General features: G+C 32.8%; 1 protein-coding gene and 1 pseudogene across 1 annotated transcript; both read left to right on the top strand.

The window, feature by feature from the left end:
• The first annotated feature begins 5,326 nt into the window (after nt 1-5,326).
• On the top strand, nt 5,327-9,502 carry LOC149382868 (polygalacturonase QRT2-like). The gene is made up of 9 exons (XM_089628857.1): nt 5,327-5,418; nt 7,294-7,372; nt 7,803-7,970; nt 8,084-8,104; nt 8,205-8,412; nt 8,538-8,619; nt 8,735-8,847; nt 8,929-9,041; nt 9,175-9,502. The coding sequence occupies exons 1-9, from the start codon at nt 5,327-5,329 to the stop codon at nt 9,394-9,396; spliced, it is 1,098 nt and encodes a 365-aa protein (XP_089484983.1). The 3' UTR covers nt 9,397-9,502.
• Nucleotides 9,503-13,396: 3,894 nt separating this feature from the next.
• LOC149382867 (polygalacturonase-like) lies at nt 13,397-18,984 on the top strand (annotated as a pseudogene).
• The last annotated feature ends 1,544 nt before the right edge of the window (nt 18,985-20,528 follow it).

Genomic DNA, 20,528 nt, shown 5'->3' with positions numbered 1-20,528 from the left:
GTAAATGCAACCACTGCAACACTGAAGGCCATTGGAAGAGGCATTGTCCTTTGTACTTGGCTGAGCTTGAGGAAAATAAGAAGAATGTTGGTATTGTACCTTAAAATTTATGATTAAAGATATCCTAAAAATGTTTTGAGGATAATTATTCATGAGCATACTTCTTTTCTTGTTGCAGAGCAGATCTGATGGAGCACACGTGTGTAGACGAGCTTGCTAAACAATGTCGGATTCAAGTCCGAATTGTAGAGAAGCTCATGCTCCGTTTGAAGATCTAATTTCCCGCTAGTTTTGTTACTTTCATTTTTGGATTTATTTTTGAACATGAGATGTGTCATTTAATAATCCGAGGTTTTCTGGACTGTAGCCTTTATGGTTATTCCAGATAGGATGAATCTTTCTTTCTTTATGTTTTATTACATTATTTATGAAGACATGGTTGTGTCTTTAAATATTTCCTTCAATAATTGAATGTCTTGATTGCTTTTATGATATTTGAATATGCATGAATGCTTATGTCCTTATCAAAAAGATATAGAATATGAAGGTCACGTTTTTCCCGTTCGTATGCTATATAGAAGCACAATAAATAAATATAAATATTTTCTAAGTTATTATCTCTGTTAGAATTTAATTAGCTTTTATTGCTTAATTAAATTCTTATGTTGAATATGTTTTATTGTTTAAGAACTATTTAGAGCTTTGAAAGCGTCTAAATAATTATTACCATTATTCGACAATGACTTGTGCGAATAATAAGTAATAAAGGAGACACGACTAAGAGTTAGTGTTGATGATGAATTAAATTAGTAGGAGCTTCCTTAATTGGAACCTAGTCACTAATATTCATATTGATTGAGTGGGAGCATCCTTGAATGGAACCTAGCCACTCTAGATTTATTGATTGAGTGGGAGCATCCTTAATTGGAACCTAGCCACTCTAAAATTCAATAATCGAGTAGGAGCATCCTTAGCTGGAACCTAGCTACTCTTATTCATTGATATAGTGGGAGCATCCATAAATGGAACCTAGTCACTAAACCAATATTATTGAGTGGGAATATCCTTAATTGGATTCTAGTCACTATTGTTCAATAAAAGAGTGGGAGCTTTCTTTAATGAAATCTAGACACTTGTTGTTCAATAAATAGCAACATCCTTCATAGGATTAAACCCATCATTGAAGATGGCATCCTTAACCGGAATGTATATGCTATTATTCAATAATTAAAGTGGAAGAGTAATCAATGATTACCTTGCCACATAAATCAATGAATTGAAAGGAAGGATAATTTTGAATTATCTTGTCGTTAAAATCAATAACCTAGTGGGAGCATCCTAGAATGGATCCTTGTCACTCTCATCAGTAATAAACTTTCCTTAAATGGAAAGACATGATCTTGAGATATCACTCTCGATCATACTAACTTGTCTGAAAGTTCTTAGCCCATATTTAATAGATCTACCTGTTAAGCTATTAGCTTAAATGAATAGAGAGATCTATAAAAGGATTAATGAAATGGTTTAAGCTTTAATAAGCTATAAGATAAGGGATTGAGCCCTTAAGGAGAGACATTATCATCAATGGTACTCTTCTTTCTGATACCACGAACCACTTCATTTGGGATCTTCAAAATTGAAGATGAACTGTCCTTTGAGGATGAAGTTCCAATAACATAAAGACATGGATCGAAGTAGTTATACTACTAAACGTTTTGAAATATGAAAGGTAGATCCTAAGTATTTAACAAACTAATCATGATTGTACATGGATGTTTGTTATAATCAATATTTTGAGAATGATCGATAAGTGTAGCTCCTAAACAAGTGTCATGAATAAAGTCATTACTATTATAGTTCTAGACCTCATTATGACACAAGTAAATTGACTGAGCTAACTGTTTCTAAAATTAAATTTAGAAATGACATGCTCGTTCCATTATGTCTCAAACATACTTATTGATATAAGGTATGAGCTCAATGTTGAGGCTATTGACATTGTCTTTAAAAAGAGACTAATAATTAGACCTTAGACAACGTCGTATTTCCGAGAATAACTACATGTGTTGTAAACACTGTAATTTCTGGAAATAGTGAGATACTTAGTTATTTAAATATAGTAGATCCTTAAAGTCCTGTGTATATATTGAATATGAACACGACAAACAAGGATGAACTATAAATAACCAAGTAATGGAAATAGGTCAATAAATTCTTATTTAAACACGTTCAATAAATCACACTATAGTAAGTGGTGATGAGATCAAACCATGCAATGGTGCAACCTGTTTTGGCACCAAAGGGATGTACACCTTGATAGGGAGACTTGTTATCTTTAGATATAAAGTCTGCTGTATAATCTAAAGGTATGCGAAGTGTTAATTTGTTCTAAAGTAAATTTATTTACTATGAACACTTTGACTTGACCTTAAATGGTAAGTCAAAGATCACTTGCAAAAATGCATGAACTAGAATAATATGAAAATGGGACATATGTCAGATCGACATAAATGATAGAGTATAGATAAAAGTGGGAATCCATATGATGGGAATCTCAATCCTAGGTCAATGTCTAAACCGTCTATAATGATGGCAAAGAATTAAATTGGCTGAAGGAAAATTATCTTCTCTGGTCAAAGTGGGCGATTGTTGGGAATATTGCCCACTTGAAGATAATGAATAAATGATTACTAAATTCGATAATAAGATTACTTTATTAGCATTATATGATTAGTGGGTTGAGTTCTAAACAATTAGAATCAATAACAACTATCTTCCATAGCCTCCGTATTAAACTGAGTCACGTGCTGGGCACCTGAGTTCGGACGGTGAGCTAAAACGAGGTCGATGACTGATATACGCCTGGAAAGCTATATCTAAAGTCATATATATGGAACACATAGGTGAAGGCTGATCACTATGTGTGAGCATTCTACACTTGTGGTAAGTGTACGACTTGGACAGGTCTTGGTGTAGATGTGTCGTTTAAGGACCGTTACGACACACTAACCGAGGTCACTATGATGGTCACAGTGACACTTGATCTAAATCCTGAAGTGATCATGGACACTGGGTTATGTTACTGAGCTCTTTGACTCATTCGCTAAAAGGCTATTCATGCTAATCACAGCTTATGTCTTGGGAGTTTTCTTAGAGCATAATTCGAGTGGGAAATGATTTACAGATACGGAATCCAGCCTTCCTGAAAGAAGGTTAATGTTCTCTCACCTAAGGGTTGATTCCAGAACCGATAGATTGCTAGCACTTTCGAAGTAAGTAACGTTCGAAAGAATCTTTCGCTGGGGAAGCAACAATGCTTAGGGCTGATATGTATCAAGAGAAGTATAACGGAAAAATTGACTTCTCTTGACACGGGTTGAACCTGGAGGATCTTGATCACGAACTGACTATATCAGTGGACACTCGTCACGATGAGTAAATATAATTCTAGTATAAAGGAGAGTTCAGTCTTGGCTTACAAGGTGGAGTAAATTTGACCAAGATTAAACGAATCGATGGAAAAAGAGAAAGGACTATTTCGTCTTTTTCATCGGATTTGTTAAGCTTCTATTACTTGGTCCATAGTCCCCGATTCGGCTCTGATAAAGGCGGATAAGAACTTTCGTATAATAATGTTTATCATTATTAATCTCACTTGCTGTAATTGTGATTGACAACATTAATTCTGGAAAACGGGTATTCGCAGAATTAAATAAATATTTATGGTAGAATTCTTTATTTATTGTTTGATCAAGTAAATAAACAATTATTAATTATTTGTTTATTGTTGGACCAAGTAAATAAATGATTAATTGGGTTTTAAGCAATTGGGCCTTGCACACATGGAAAAATCGAATTGGGAATTTTGGCATATGATTTGCGCAAATCCCCTAGGCCGTGTGCCATCAAATCCGATTTTTTCAATATTGGTATTTACCAATATTTTCTCTTTAGTTGTTTAAATAAATGAGAGATAATAATATAAGATATTGTCCTATATTTTCTCCTTATTTAAAGGAAAGTATTTAGGAGAATATATGAGAATATATTTAAAGGGAAATAATATATTCTCCTTTATTCTCTCACTAAATAATATATTCTCTATTTAAATAGAGAATAATATCCCATAGATATTGATCTGATAGATGAGAGAAAAAGTAGGATTCACTTGTTGAGATCCAATGGCCTAGATTTAATCCACTAGTGTGAACACAATAAAATGAAATAAAATATTCTGGAAGATTCCATGAATATCTCCTATTACTACTATAAATAGGGGTTCATGAGAATGCAAAAATAAGCAATTTTTGTGAAAAATTTCGCGCATTCTAGCCTTCCTTGGCCGTGCACTTCTGCTTCTCTTCCCCTCAGAAATTCGTTTCCATTCTTAGTAAAATAAGAGCGAGATCTCGAAACATCTAGTTTCGTGATCTAGTGAGATAAAGACTGTGCCCACTCATCTTTCTTATTCGCCTTGGAGATTACGTTTCGGAAGACTAAGGTGTCATCCTCGAGTCCTTCATCAAGACGACGCAAGGAGTACGCGATTGGTTTGGAGCGTTCTGTAGCTGAACCGAAAATCAATGTAAGTATTCGTTTTTCGCTCAAATCGGTTGCTTGATAAACATGCTCACGTGAATTAAACATAACTAGATCTTGTTAATTATAACCATAATTTAATTAGCTTATGATCAGTGTAATTAATTATTTTTCCACATTAATATGGTTATATGGTGGAATCATCTCAAACGAATCGCATTAGAGCGATTGTTCGTGTCTGATGCGAGCCCGATTCACCGACAGTCTCTGGCCATGAAATCCTGATCTTCCTCCTAAACGATCTTTGGAATAGTGAGTAGAGGAGTAGTTAGCAGTCATCAATGATGTGTTCTTCTGTTGAGGCAGATCGAGCTCTGAATTCTTCTTTTCAATCCTCGCTTCCATCGCCAATAGTAGAGCTTCAATTTCTTCTACCGTGAACACATCATTTCGTTCTATAGTTGCTAGAATGAACGTTTCGTACTCATCTAGAAAACCTTCGTAGATTGCTTCAACATGCTCTTCAATAGATACTCATTCATAGAGATAGCAGATCCACCAGATTCCTGATCTTCAATAGATACTCATACATAGAGACATCGTTCTTCTTTGTTCTCGCCAATTGAGACTTGAATTGAGAAATTTTGGCTAAAATTTGTTGAGCATAATACACTTCAAGTGTTTTCCAGATCTGAGCTTATGTGTCACAGCTAATAACACGATATGGAATACCTTCCGCCATTTACGAGAGTAGCCAGGACACGAAAAGTTGATCCTGTCTCTCCCAATGCCTGTACTCTTGAGTGACATCATCATTCTCTTCGTCTCTTGCATTTCCATACTTCATTGCTGCCGCATCGGATTTGGGGAGAAAGTCAGGTAGATCGTGTCCTCGCACTGTGGACTTGCTTTTTCCATATGAGAAAGTTATTGAGATCAAGCTTCATTCCAGTCGAATTGTTGAAAACGAATGGATTTGCTTTCGCAGGTGTAGATCCTGATATGTCTTCAAGAGACGTTACCGACGCCGTCACCATGATCGGATCTCTATTTTTCCGAAGCCGGAATTCCATCTCTGATACCATGTTAGGATTGAGAAGAGAGAGCCTAACAGGATTTGAATATATCACAAAGATAATGATACAAAAAGATTAAGTGTGCATTTTATACTAGGCAGTAATAAAGGGAAAGTGATAGTCCACGTAAGACATGACTAAACTAGTAATAGACCTATAGGAAAGCAGTAAAAAAAGAGTTCCACGTAGACTATGCCTTAACACATGCTAATCTTAAAATAATTTACTTCAGCCATTCAAAGTTGAATATATGGAATCAACAGTCGAGCGTTGGTCCTTATTATGTATGTATGACAACCGATATACCGCGCGTTGCAGCGGGATTAATCGATCCATTTAAGAGCATTAAATTTAGGTTTAAAGTATTGATATATAAAATAATATACAACTTTGTTTTCTATATAAATTCCACTTAACATGTAATATGGAGAAAAATATATTTAATTATAATAATAATAATAACAATATCTTAACAAAAATATTATATTAAAATATATTTAAATTTTAGTGGCATAATTTTAAAAATTAATGTTGAAAGGATTTTAATCATAATTTCAAATATTAATTTAAATTATTTGCAAATTGTCTATACGTTTCCATATATATATATATATATATATATATATATATATACTACAATATATGTAACATATATACGACCATCTGATTAGTCTATAATCGTTAGAAATCACTCCAAGTCAGATGCCACATCAGCAATTCAATAATCAGTTGTAAAGTTGTTAAGTACTTGGTTAGAAAGATTAGTTAGTTACACGGAATCAACGTAACAATATTTATTCCAGTGAACTCATAGTATGAAGGTTCTCAGTTACTGAGAATAACTTGAAAATCAGAGAAGGTTTTTCTCTGCTAGTCCATGGACTTTCTCATCTCATCTCTTCTCTTAGCTAAAATTATTTTTTTATCAGCAATTAATTATGTTTAAATAAATCGTATATCATTTCAAGTGGTAAATAAATCGTATATCATTTCATAGTTTGGCAAAATGGAACAAAAAGGGTCCAATTTGTCAGAAACGGCTGATATTAAATATAATATATTTTGACCAAAGGAAATAATCAACTGAAATATATATGCTGTTGTGTATTCTGAAGTAAAAGTCAGGCACAAAATTGGCAACTTTGGGTTCGTTTACTTTATTGTAGTAACAGAATATAGTTAATTACGTTTTTCCGTGCTAAAATAAAAACATGGGTCAATGTTATCATATGATTGTACATAAAAGCTTATTACTTTCAACACGAACTGGTTTTCATATGTTCAAAGAAAGCGAAGAAGCTTCGCTTGGTTGGAGAGTGACCCAACATAATGAAACTAACTATTCTTTGACTGAAGTGGATTGTGTACTTTTAGTTATTTTATTTAGGGTTTGTCACAAGTATTATTATATTTGTATCGGTTGTTAGTATAATTATGCTCTTACAACACTATATCAAGTCTCGTTTTCTATTTTTTTTTAATGTCAAACAAGGTCAAAGGAGAACACACATGAGAACGTTGAACCGAGTTGTGTCCGAATAGTATATACTACTATGCACAATAAGTGGATAAATACCAACAATAATTATATTATACTTATGTACCTTATTTTTGGCCAAACACTTATGACTACTTGCAATACGTTATTCATTAACCCAATAATAAATGTTTGAATAAGACAAGAAAATAAGGGTTTCGAAAAGAAAAGAAAAATCATTTCTATTACTAAAAATTGTCGGAACAGTATACTAGTATTTGTATACTGTGAATTTAGTATCTCATGTAAACCCTCTTCCGGATTGGCCAGAAAATTGATCACGTGTTAATAATAAACAATTAAACTTTAATATGAATTAATTGACCATGTACGTGTGATAATATGAGAAACAAAACTCACAAAGAATAATAATAATATATACATGTAGCCGCTAATTGGTAAACAAGCACATTCACAATCGTCCACTAATAACTAACTTCTATTGAAATTCCTTAATATTGTTGAAAATTGTAAGAGGACCAAACTCGCCTATACCGGTCAATTACTAAATACTTATCTCTCACCCGTTTCATCATATTTCACTATGATTCTTTTAATTAAGAAATAGGAAAGAGAATTAGAATGTGTAATTAAACTCTAAAGTACTAACAAGATATTAATTGAACGGTTGGAATTGTGATTATGAATAGATTTCAGGGGTGATAAAAGCGTCGCCACATCATTCGGATTACGAAAGCGACAGAAGGCATTGGATGGTGTTTGAGGGAGTCCGAAACTTGAGAGTCGAAGGTGGTGGCACTATCAATGGCAATGGAAGGAAATGGTGGCTCAACTCTTGCAAAATCAATAAAGCTCTTGTAAGTATATATATTCTCATTTAATATTTTTTTTCATTTTAATCATATTAATATAAATATCTAACTTTCTTTGTTTCCCTTTTTTGTTGTCTTCCCATTTCTTTCGTCCACAGCCTTGCAAGCATGCCCCAACAGTAAGTTCAATTATCTATCTATTTTGTTTTTCATTAAAAAATATCCATTAAATATGGAAATAATCTTATATTAATTTGAATTTTGAATTTATGCGTGTAGGCTGTGACATTTTATGGGTGCACCAATCTAGTGGTGGCCAATTTGAGGTTCAAGAATGCACAACAAATGCATTTAACATTTCAGAAATGTTTGAACGTAAAAGCGGTGAATCTGAAAGTGATTGCACCCGGAAATAGCCCCAACACCGACGGAATTCACGTCACCGCATCTCAAAACATTCACATCATGAATTCTCTCATCAGAACAGGTGAGTGATATATATTGTTTCATGATATGTATATATTTCTCTCTTTACGTACTTAAAAATTAAAGATACATATGCAGGTGATATAATTTTTTTTTTATTAATTACTTTTTCTCCTATATATGAAGGTGATGAGTGCATTTCAATAGTGAGCGGATCAAAGAATGTTAGATCTACGGACATAATTTGTGGACCTGGCCATGGAATAAGGTATTTATTTATGAATTAATTGTTATAATAGAACATAATACGAATCAATTTATGTATAATTTTTTGTATTAAATATACTGACATCTCGGTTATTAATAATTGATTAATTATCCAGCATTGGAAGCTTAGGAGCTGGGAATTCAGAAGCTGAAGTTTCAAACGTGTTTGTGAATAGAGTCAAATTCACAGGAACCGCCAACGGAGTGAGAATTAAGACTTGGCAGGTACGTAAATAATATTTCTACGAATTAAATTTTATTTATAACCAAAAAGGATCATTTTATTAAATGTCACTTTTTTTTCGGGGAGGTTCTGGGTATGCGAAGAACATAATATTTCAAAACATATTAATGAGAAATGTTAGCAACCCAATTATCATTGACCAAAACTATTGTGACCAGAAGGAACCATGTCACCAACAGGTACTTAATCAATTAATTATACCGAATATAATCTCTTTTTTTGCAACCCTAATATATTACGTATATAATAATCTGTATAAATACACAATTTTAACGTTATTTTGTAATTATTGCATGTATATATATAATATAGGCCTCAGCCGTGGAGATAAGCAACATTAAATACATAAATATAAAAGGGACAAGTAATTCAAAAGTGGCTGTGAAGTTGGAGTGTAGCAAAAGCGTGCCATGTAAAGGCGTTTCTCTTCACAACGTCGGTTTCGAGCGCGAAGGAGATAGCGATCTCGTTGAAGCTTCTTGCCAAAACGTGAAGCTCAACAGAATTGCAAGTGTTTTTCCCAAATGCTCTTGATTTTATTTATTTGATAATCATTAGCATTAGCTTAATTCATCATATTGGCCCTATAGTATTGTTACCTATAAGTGGCCTCGTCTCTTTCTTTTTTTCCTTTCCTTAGTTTTTTCTTCATTCTTGGATATATGTGTATACATACTTATCCATTCTTTTTACATATTTATTCCTTTTTTGGAATTTAATCAATTTTTTATTGGTTCATGTAATTTGAGTGTTAGATCAGCATCTGAAACAGCTATTTGGGAGTTTCAGAATTTAGTGAATAAATGTTGTGAGAATTACGTATCAAGGTTGGTTGGTTTATAAACGGATTCATATGTATATTGAGTTTTGTTAATCTCTTGAGTTTTTAGATTGGACACTTATTTGAAACCACTACGGCTCAAAAACGTTGTTTTAATTTGTAGCTACGTATTAATTGGTTTATATACACGCATCCACACACGCTAAAAGCGTTGTTCTATTTTTGAGTAAATTGTAACCCTCAGAAACAGCGATTCGATGAGTAAATTTTAACCCTAAAGAAAGAGGAAAAAATGTGATAAAATGATAAATACAAGAGATAATGGCGGCATTAATACTTAATGTTTTCGCGTGGATACAAATTGGCACCCAATCTTTTTTTTTTTACGGGAAAAATACCTATAGTAGCATTTCAGTATCACCGTTACATTTTATTTAATGCTAACAGTTTTCCACGTGGCCTTCATCAGGTGAGTAAATTAATTCATTTTAAGAAATAAAAACAACTGATATTGAAATAAGAAACACATTCGTTCGATAGAAAAATCCCAAATCAAAAGCCCTAGTTCTGGTTTTCGCTTCTTCACAATCCCCTCAATACTGACGCCTTGCTCGACGAAAGCTCGTCTTCATCCTTCGATAGCAGGTGTACGAAGTGCCATCGAGTATTGTCAGGCGCAAGCTCGCCGTCGATGAGTCAGAGATCGCCTTCTCAGGCAAGGTTTCAAGATTTGTGCAAATATGGCGTGCCATTGGTTGAGCGCACTTCATGGACCGATATGAATCCGGGTAGGAGATTCATTAGTTGTTACAAGAAAAAGGTCAGTTCCCGTATGAGTTTTCATTTAATTTAGTACTTGAAATTTTTTTAGTCTGAGTATTTTGATTTTTTTTGTCGGTCAGTCTGAAGGAGGTTGCGATTGCTTTCAGTGGAAATTGACCCTGAAATTTGCGCCCGATCAAAAGAAATCATTATTGGACTCCTTAGGAGGATTAACAAGCTCGAATTTGAGAACCAAAGGATGAAGTTGATGATGAAGAGAATCAAGGGAAAATAATGAAGATACGTAGAAGATGGAATACTGTGTTTTTTGTTTTCATGTTTGTTGTCATGGCTTTAGTTTTTATTGTAATATTGGTGTAGCTTATGTATGTGTTTTGACTGATTTATTGTCATGGCTTTAGTGTTTATTGTAATGTTTTTGTAGTATATGTATGTGTTTTGGCTGGTCATGGGGCTTGTAATCTGGATATTGATCATAGTTATGAAGACTGGTTTTTTTTCAAAGTGATAGTGAGAAAATTGAGAAAATTGACAATTTTATGGGGCTTGTAATCTGGATGTTGTTCAAAGTGACAATTTCATTCAAAATAGAGAATTACTTCTGATACTTAAAATACATATTGAAGTACTTCTGATATTTAAAACACCCACCACAAAATAATACATAAAACAGCATCCACAATCAGTTTGAAGGTTGAATTGCCAGACTTGAGCATGGTCCTTTCTCTTTAGCAATTTGTTTCTGCCTCCTTTCTTTCCTCTTGATTGTCTCCGGATCAGGATTTGCTTTCACTTGTCTTCCTCTCTTCTTTGCCAGTTTCACCTACAACACAAAATAACATGTTATATGCAATTCTAAACTGAATGCCCTGTCTATATGCAAAACTCGAGATGAATGTACCTAAACAGTAGCTGCATTAGGACAAGTAACAATAGAATGCCCTGTCTGCCTGCACTTACTGCAGTGATTTCTTTGGCCTTTTCTGGATTGCTTTGTGGCAGGAGTTGGAGGTTCATCATTGCTTCTGTTCCTCTTTTTCTTTGGCCGTCCAGGTAGTGCAATTTTTGGTGGTGGAACAATTGGATGTAGCCCAGGTTCTGGCCATTTATCAGGACTGGTCATGGGCTCTATTATAGCACTGTATGCAGCAGAATAGGCCGGCTTCTTGTATCAGTCATCAACATAATCCATGACATCCAATCCAGTGGACCATATACATGCTAATGCATGAGGGCAAGGAATTCCAGATAATTCAAAACTCCTACAAGTGCATACCCTTGTTAAACCCATCCTTACAAGCCTTCAAGCATATATAGACCCTCTCAAAGACTCTTTGATCATTCACAAGATTGGTCTTAAGCAGAGCCGTAGTACCTAGCAATCAAGCATATTCAAATATTAATCACGCCCATTAATAAAAACTATATTGATCATGATAACTTAGAACATACTTACCAGGATTTGTTATTGTTAGTTGTCTACAATAATCATCTTGAATTGCATATTGATCTCTAACCCCTCATAAACAGCGATTCGATGAGTAAATTTTAACCCTAGACAAAGAGGAAAAAATGTGATAAAATTATAAATAGAATGTATACTTTTAGTATTTCAAAAACAAAAACCCGGTTAGGAGATAACTATGGTAAAAGTAGTTTCAACGTTACAAAGAATTGTGTTAGCGTCACTTTAATTTTTTGAAAATTTACATGAATTAGCCACCGTGAAACGTTGGTATTGCAAATTAGCCAACATTTCACTTTTTTTTTTTTGTTTAAATAGCAAATCTTTTTTTATGTGGCAATTAAACCAATTTTTTTATTCCAATTTTGCCCTTTTTAATATCTATTTTTGAAATAAAAAATATTATTAATGAAAATCAAATCTGGAAATTGATATACACAGATGATATATCTATTTGATTGCTCAATGTAAATGGTTAAGGTTATAATATTTAGTGGTATTTATGTAATTTCAAAAAACTAAGTGATATTTATGTAATTTCAAAAACTTAAATAGTATTTATGTAATTTTGGAAATTAAATGGGCATTCCTGTCGCCGTACTGTAACATGAACAGTAATATGTGTCCGTAGGCTCGTTCTCTCTTCTTATGTGTATAATAATATTTTCTGTTAAACTAATACCGTTGGATATAATAAAAGTAAAGAGAATATATTTTTATTGATTAGCTGAGTGCAAAGTTTGAACTAGTGGTTGTCGATTTTGTGCCGATGGTCCAAAAAAGCGGAAATTACGGTGGTTGATTAAAATTACGACGGAAATAATATGGAAATTTAAAAATATAATATCGACGGAAATTGCGGTGATCAACAAAAATTATGATAAAACACTGAAATTGCAACGAAAATAATGTTGCACAATTTCAAATATAAAAAATAAGTTTCATACATACATAAGAAGTTCTATACATACATGATAAGTTTCAATTATAACCATACATAATACACAAACATAATAAGTTCAAACTTCAAAGTCAAATACATATAATAAATGGCGTTGTAGATTTGTAATAAAAAATAAATTATAAAATTAGGATGTAGCCAACGTTTATAAACGTTTAGGAAAGTAGCCAATGAAAATTATATTTGACTTAAATATCCTCATATTAAACATGCTATAATTAACAAAAAGAAAATGCAAATAATTTTAAAAATTCGAAAATTAATGACAAGTGTTATGGGTTTCGAATTTCTAGAAAAATTTCAACATAATTTCTTAATTAAAAAGAAAATTTTGTTTCTTTTAGTTTTTCTCTGTAAACCAAAAAACCCAGACTAATCTTCATTAAATTTCATTTATTTCCAAAAAAATTCCAGAAATTTCCAATTATTTCCATAAAAAAAATTACATAAATTTCTAGTTTTTCATCGAAGAAGCTTGGAGTATCACTGAGAAGAATAGACAATGATAATGAACCTAAAGTTTTATTATGCCTTGGTCTTGAAAATGCGGATCAAAACCCACCTCTCGCCGGTGAATGGAAAACGTATCAATGAGGGACTCTGGTGGAATTCTACAACTGTAGACAAGACCTTTCAGCCAACACAATTATTTATATTTGAATCTCTCCTTGACACAAATCCGTAAGATTTGGAATCACTCAATTTCGAGTTCATATGAGGAAGATGTGGATTTTTGAAGTTTTGATGAGAGAAAAAAACTGTATGAGAGAGACAGAGAGAGAGAGAGAGTGACGAACTTAGCAAAAAAAAACTGCTTTCAAACGAGGGACAAAATATAAAATTCAAATGGCTTATTAAAGTGCCATCACATCTGTTTGGTTATTTTTTTTTAATAAGTTTCCAAACATTGGCTATATCCAAAACGTGATGTTTGAAATGACCTCCTAAGTTACAAATTTCTATAATAAACACACATAATAAGTTGAAAATATCGAAGTCAAGCACAATATGAGAAACACACATAATAAGTTCTAAGCACATCATAATTCCATGGATTACCCCAAATATGAAATTCACCAACAAGTTCTCATTTTTCATATTTTCAAATATTTGTTTACAATACGTACATATATATAGCTATAATTTTCTAATAATTAACCTTCAATTAACATCAATTTAAAATTTATAACCTCTCCAAAAATGTTAAAACAATAATGTGTTCAATATGAAATAAGTACAAACAACATCCAATGAAAAACACAAATAAATATATTTTACACACAATTTTCTGAAATATTGTCGAATTTGCACTAGCTTGATCGGCTTTGGACGACGCGACCGAAATTGCGGCGTGAAATGTGACGAAAATGATACGCATGTTAAGAATGCAAAGAGAATTTGGGTATAGGACTCTATTAATGCAGGGTGTTGTTTTCTATAACTCTAGGTATGATCGATCCTTAAGATATGAAGATAAGAATGGAGACTTAATTTTGTGTGTTTTAAACCATGGGCTAATCGACATTAATGGACGCAACAACATGAAAATTTCGACGCTATACCCGCGACACAAAATGACGAAAACGAAATGCACACATGGTCGTAAACATGTCGGACTTATCAAATTATCGCAATTTCGGCGTAATTTTCTCGCAATTTTCCAAAATTTTAAACCTTGGCTGAGTGGTAACAATTATTCGAGTCCACTCTAAAACTTAGTGTATTTCTATTCTTCGTTATGAATGGTATAGAATTATTTATATGTTAAAACTAGGCTAATGACAAACTGATACTCAAAGATTTAGAGAACAATATCCACAGATTGGTGAAGTGAAATTAAATGCAAAAAATGAAAGTGCAATAAAAGTCCTACGTACATAAGTGAGAAACTCACTCTGTCCTTATAAAAAGTCCTCATACATCTTAGGAGGCTTTTACTCATCGAATTTACCACTCTGTGAGGGAGTGAAATTAAGCTTCAAAAAAACCGCTCAATAAGCCTCGATGCTATCTTTTGTTTATTTTCTGATTTTCTGTTACCTTTGAGGTTTATGATTATTTGTATTCTTCTTATATTATTACTATGTTTACAATTTTGTATTTTCATTTTCATCAAATATTAAATTAAATTATTTGCAAATTGTCTATACGTTTCCACGTATATATATACAATATAATATATGTAACATATATACGACCATCTGATTAGTCTATAATCGTTAGAAATCAGTCCAAGCCAGATGCCACGTCAGCCAGTCGATAATCAGTTGTAAAGTTGTTAAGTACTTGGTTAGAAAGATTAGTTAGATACACGAAATCAACGTAACAATATTTATACCGGTGAACTCATAGTATGAAGGTTCTCTTCTGAGTTAATGAGAATAACTTGAAAATCAGAGAAGGTTTTTCTCTGCTAGTCCATAGACTTTCTCATCTCATCTCTTCTCTTAGCTAAAATTATTTTTTATCAGCAATTAATTATGTTTAAATAAATCGTATATCATTTCAAGTGGTGAATAAATCTGTATATAGGTCTACTCGCACATACGTATATCATTTCAGAGGGCCACGTGATAAACGACAGACATTATAATATATACGTACGTGTCTACACTCGCACATACGTATTCATAGTTTGGCAAAATGAAACAAAAAAAGGTCCAATTTGTCAGAAACGGCTGATATTAAATATAATATATATTGACCAAAGGAAATAATCAACTTAAATATATATATGCTGTTGTGTATTCTGAATCTGAAGTAAAAGTCAGGCACAAAATTGGCAACTTTGGGTTCAAAGAAATCGAAGAAGCTTCGCTTGGTTGGAGAGTGACCCAACATAATGAAACTAGCTATTCTTTGACTGAAGTGGATTGTGCACTTTTAGTTATTTTATTTAGGGTTTGTCACAAGTATTATAATTATATATATGGCTTGTTAGTATAATATGATGCTTTGACAGCACTATATCAAGCCTAATTTTCTATTATTTTCGATGTCAAACAATTTGTAGTTTATAGGTCAAAAGATAACACACAAGAGACCGCATTGAACCGTGTTGAATTCCCAAGTAAAAAAAACTGCTATGCACAAAATAAGTGGACTAATACCAACATAAACAATATACATATTTTACGTACCTTATTTTTGGCCAAACACTTGTGACTACTTGCAAAACGTTATTCATTAACCCAATAAATGTTGAATATGACAAGAAAATAAGGGTTTTGAAAAGAAAGTAAAAATAATTTCCTTTACTAGAATAATTGTTGGAACTCAACTGACTAACCACATATCATTTTTTTCTATAATAATTAATTTGTGTGATCTATTACAAGTATTTGTATACTGTGAATTTTGTATCTCATGCAAACCCCTTCATATGTTCCCGTGTTAACACAAACTAACTAAACTTTAATATGAATAAATTGACCGTGTACATACATGTTAAAAAATGGGAAATAAACTCGCATAAATAGTAATATATGCACGTGCCTGCTAATTGGTAAACAAGCACAAGCACAATCACAATCGTCCACCAATAACTAACTTCTACTGAAATTCCTTAATATTGTTGAAAATTGTAAGACGACCAAACTCGCCTATACCGGTCAATTACTAAATACTTATCTCTCACCCGTTTCATCATATTCCACTATGATTCTTTTCATTAAGAAATAGGAAAGAGAATTAGAATTAAACTCTAAAGTAAGCTCCACTAATTCACTATAAATACACGAGAGAGATCTATAGTCTTCATTACAAAACAAACATATCCATTTCACTTCTTCTCATATTCTCTCTCGTCATATAACTCTTTCGATCTCTTAAACCAAATTACTCATATCTCACACACAAAAAGCCGTTTTTCATTTTTTAGTCGAAAATAATTCATTATCCATAAAAAAATGTCAATAGCAAGAAACTATTCCCATCTCCCTTTCCTAGCGCTCACAATATTCGTTTCACTTTCATTGGCTCTCGCCCTAGACGAGTCTGAAATTAGAAGCCCGAAATCGAAACTCCAAAACTCATATGGAGTTACGACAAGGCTTAGCCGAGCGATCACACCTTCACCGAAGAGGGTATTCATTAACGTGGATGGTTTAGGTGCCAAAGCCGATGGAACAGACGATAGCCAGGTAAACAATTATACCATCGAAATCAAAATAATAAATTATTACTTAGTACGTGAATATTTTGTGCTGATTTTTGGATATATGTTTATAAAAATATTTATAGGCATTTAACAAGGCTTGGAGTAGGGCTTGTTCCTCTAAAGAAGAGAGCATAATTTATGTGCCAAGAACCAAAGTTTATCATCTTAAGCCAATCAAGTTTTCAGGGCCTTGCAAGTCTTCCATTACAATGAGGGTGAGTTTGTGTAAGTAAATAATAAATTAATTTCGGTTATTATTAACGTCAATTAACTAATAATTAACAAGATATTAATTGAACGGTTGGAATTGTGATTATGAATAGATTTCGGGGGTGATAAAAGCGTCGCCACATCATTCGGATTACGACAGCGACAGAAGGCATTGGATGGTGTTTGAGGGAGTCCGAAACTTGAGAGTCGAAGGTGGTGGCACTATCAATGGCAATGGAAGGAAATGGTGGCTCAACTCTTGCAAAATCAATAAAGCTCTTGTAAGTATATATATTCTCATTTAATATATTTTTTTCATTTTAATCATATTAATATAAATATCTAACTTTCTTTGTTTCCCTTTTTTGGTGTCTTCCCATTTCTTTCGTCCACAGCCTTGCAAGCATGCCCCAACAGTAAGTTCAATTATCTATTTTGTTTTTCATTAAAAAATATCCATTAAATATGGAAATAATCTTATATTAATTTGAATTTTGAATTTATGCGTGTAGGCTGTGACATTTTATGGGTGCACCAATCTAGTGGTGGCCAATTTGAGGTTCAAGAATGCACAACAAATGCATTTAACATTTCAGAAATGTTTGAACGTAAAAGCGGTGAATCTGAAAGTGATTGCACCCGGAAATAGCCCCAACACCGACGGAATTCACGTCACCGCATCTCAAAACATTCACATCATGAATTCTCTCATCAGAACAGGTGAGTGATATTGTTTCATGATATGTATATATTTCTCTCTTTACGTACTAATAAATTGAAGATATATATGCACGTGATATATATTTTTTTTATTAATTACTTTTTCTCCTATATATGAAGGTGATGACTGCATTTCAATAGTGAGTGGATCAAAGAATGTTAGAGCTACGGACATAATTTGTGGACCTGGCCATGGAATAAGGTATTTATTTATGAATTAATTGTTATATTAGAACATAATACGAATCAATTTATGTATAAATTTTTGTATTATATGAACTGACATCTCGGTTATTAATAATTGATAAATTATCTAGCATTGGAAGCTTAGGAGCTGGGAATTCAGAAGCTGAAGTTTCGAACGTGTTTGTGAATAGAGTCAAATTCACAGGAACCACCAACGGAGTGAGAATTAAGACTTGGCAGGTACGTAAATAATATTTCTTCAAATTAAATTTTATTTATAACCAAAAAGGATCATGTTATTAAATGTCACTTTTTTTTTTCAGGGAGGTTCTGGATATGCGAAGAACATAATATTTCAAAACATATTAATGAGAAATGTTAGCAACCCAATTATCATTGACCAAAACTATTGTGACCAGAAGGAACCATGTCACCAACAGGTAATTAATCAATTAATTATACCAAATATAATCTCTTTTTTTGCAACCCTAATATATTACGTATATATAATCAGTACAAATACAAAATTTTAACGTTATTTATTGCATATATATATAATATAGGCCTCAGCCGTGGAGATAAGCAACATTAAATACATAAATATAAAAGGGACAAGTAATTCAAAAGTGGCTGTGAAGTTGGAGTGTAGCAAAAGCGTGCCATGCAAAGGCGTTTCTCTTCACAACGTCGGTTTCGAGCGCGAAGGAGATAGCGATCTCGTCGAAGCTTCTTGCCAAAACGTGAAGCTCAACAGAATTGCAAGTGTTTTTCCCAAATGCTCTTGATTTCATTTATTTGATAATCATTATCATTAGCTTTATTCATATCCTATTGGCCCTATAGTATTGTTACCTATAAGTGGCCTCGTCTCTTTCTTTTTTTCCTTTCCTTAGTTTTTTCTTCATTCTTGGATATATGTGTATACATACTTATCCATTCTTTTTACACAATTTATTCCTTTTTTTTTTGGAATTTAATCAATTTTTTATTGGTTCATGTAATTTGAGTGTTAGATCAGCATCTGAAACAGCTATTTGGGAGTTTCAGAATTTAGTGAATAAATGTTGTGAGAATTATGTATCAAGGTTGGTTGGTTTATAAACGAATTCATATGTATATTGAGTTTTGTTAATCTTTTGAATTTTTGGATTGAACACTTATTAGAAACCAATACGGCTCAAGAACGTTGTTTTAATTTGTAGCTACGTGTTAATTGGTTTATATACTCACACTTGCACACACGCTAAAAGCGTTGTTATATTTTTGAGTAAATTGTAATCCCTCAAAAACAGCGATTCGATGAGTAAATTTTAACCCTAAACAAAGAGGAAAAAATGTGATAAAATGATAAATAGAATGTTTACTTTTAGTATTTCAAAAAGAAAAACCAGGTTAGGAGATAACTATGGTAAAAGTGGTTTCCACGAATGAGCCACCGTGAAATGTTGGAATTGCAAATTAGTCAACGTTTCACTTTTTTTTTTGTTTAAATACCAATTTTTTATTCCAATTTTTCCATTTTTAATATCTATTATTGAAACAAAAATATTATTAATGAAAATCAAATCTGGAAATTGATATACACTGATGATATATCAATTTGATTGCTCATTATATTATGATTTGATTGTCCAAAATATACACCGATGGAAATTTTCATTTTGAAATATTTGCTCTCTCTCTCTCTCTCTCTCCATAAGATTCCAGATCTAAAATTGGCAACAATGGAGGATGTCGACCGACGACAGACATAGCCGGAGTAAGCTGGCGAAGCTGAAGTAAGATCCAACGGCGAGCACATAGCTAAGCCGCGACGAGGTATCGTCTCAGCCGTCAGATTCGAGTCCTGAGACCTTGAAGTCGTTGATGAAGGCGGATCCGAGGCTGGTGATTTGTTATGGTGGTGAAGGAGGAGCGTCGGATTGGACGGCAGAGGTTTTTTCGGATGGCAATAGGGCGAGCACGGTTTGTTTCTAAAACACCCACATAGTATGAAGGATGGTTTGCGCTAAAACTCTCTCCTTCATAATTTTTGGGTAATCTAGCAATGTACCCAATTTCAAACATGGTTTTAAGGATATAGCCAACGTTTGGTAAATTTTGTAATCTAGCCATTTACAGAAATAAACGGTTAGAAAATATCGAAAATACTCTTATGTAACATAAATCATAGAAATCAAATACTAGCCAACGTTTCAACCAGCCGAAGTTTATCGTGCGTAAAATAAACGGAAATTAACTGAAATTAATCCAAGAAAAAGATATCCGTTAATGTAATAAGAAAGGAAAGAAATATTAATTGATTGTAGAAGTCAACTAAATAAATGCGTATTGCAAATTTGATCGGCTTGTGAATAACATTGTATTAAATGCATATTAAAGAAAATGAAAGAAATATCAA

Source organism: Urtica dioica, chromosome 10, assembly GCF_054948205.1.
Source record: "Urtica dioica subsp. dioica isolate 48M chromosome 10, U.dioica_male_clone48M_v1_H2, whole genome shotgun sequence".
NCBI classification, from domain to species: domain Eukaryota; kingdom Viridiplantae; phylum Streptophyta; class Magnoliopsida; order Rosales; family Urticaceae; genus Urtica; species Urtica dioica.
The sequence above is the reverse complement of the archived record's forward strand: the minus strand, read 5'-3'. Positions and strand labels throughout refer to the sequence as shown.

Excerpts from the sequence above, each read along its gene's own strand:
- LOC149382868 (XM_089628857.1), top strand. The coding sequence starts at position 5,327 with ATGCCTGTACTCTTGAGTGACATCATCATTCTCTTCGTCTCTTGCATT. Across the intron at positions 5,419-7,293 it reads GGATTTGGGGAGAAAGTCAG|ACAAGAAAATAAGGGTTTCG; the intron begins GTAGATCGTGTC and ends TGTTTGAATAAG. Across the intron at positions 8,848-8,928 it reads AATTAAGACTTGGCAGGTAC|GTTCTGGGTATGCGAAGAAC; the intron begins GTAAATAATATT and ends TTTTTCGGGGAG.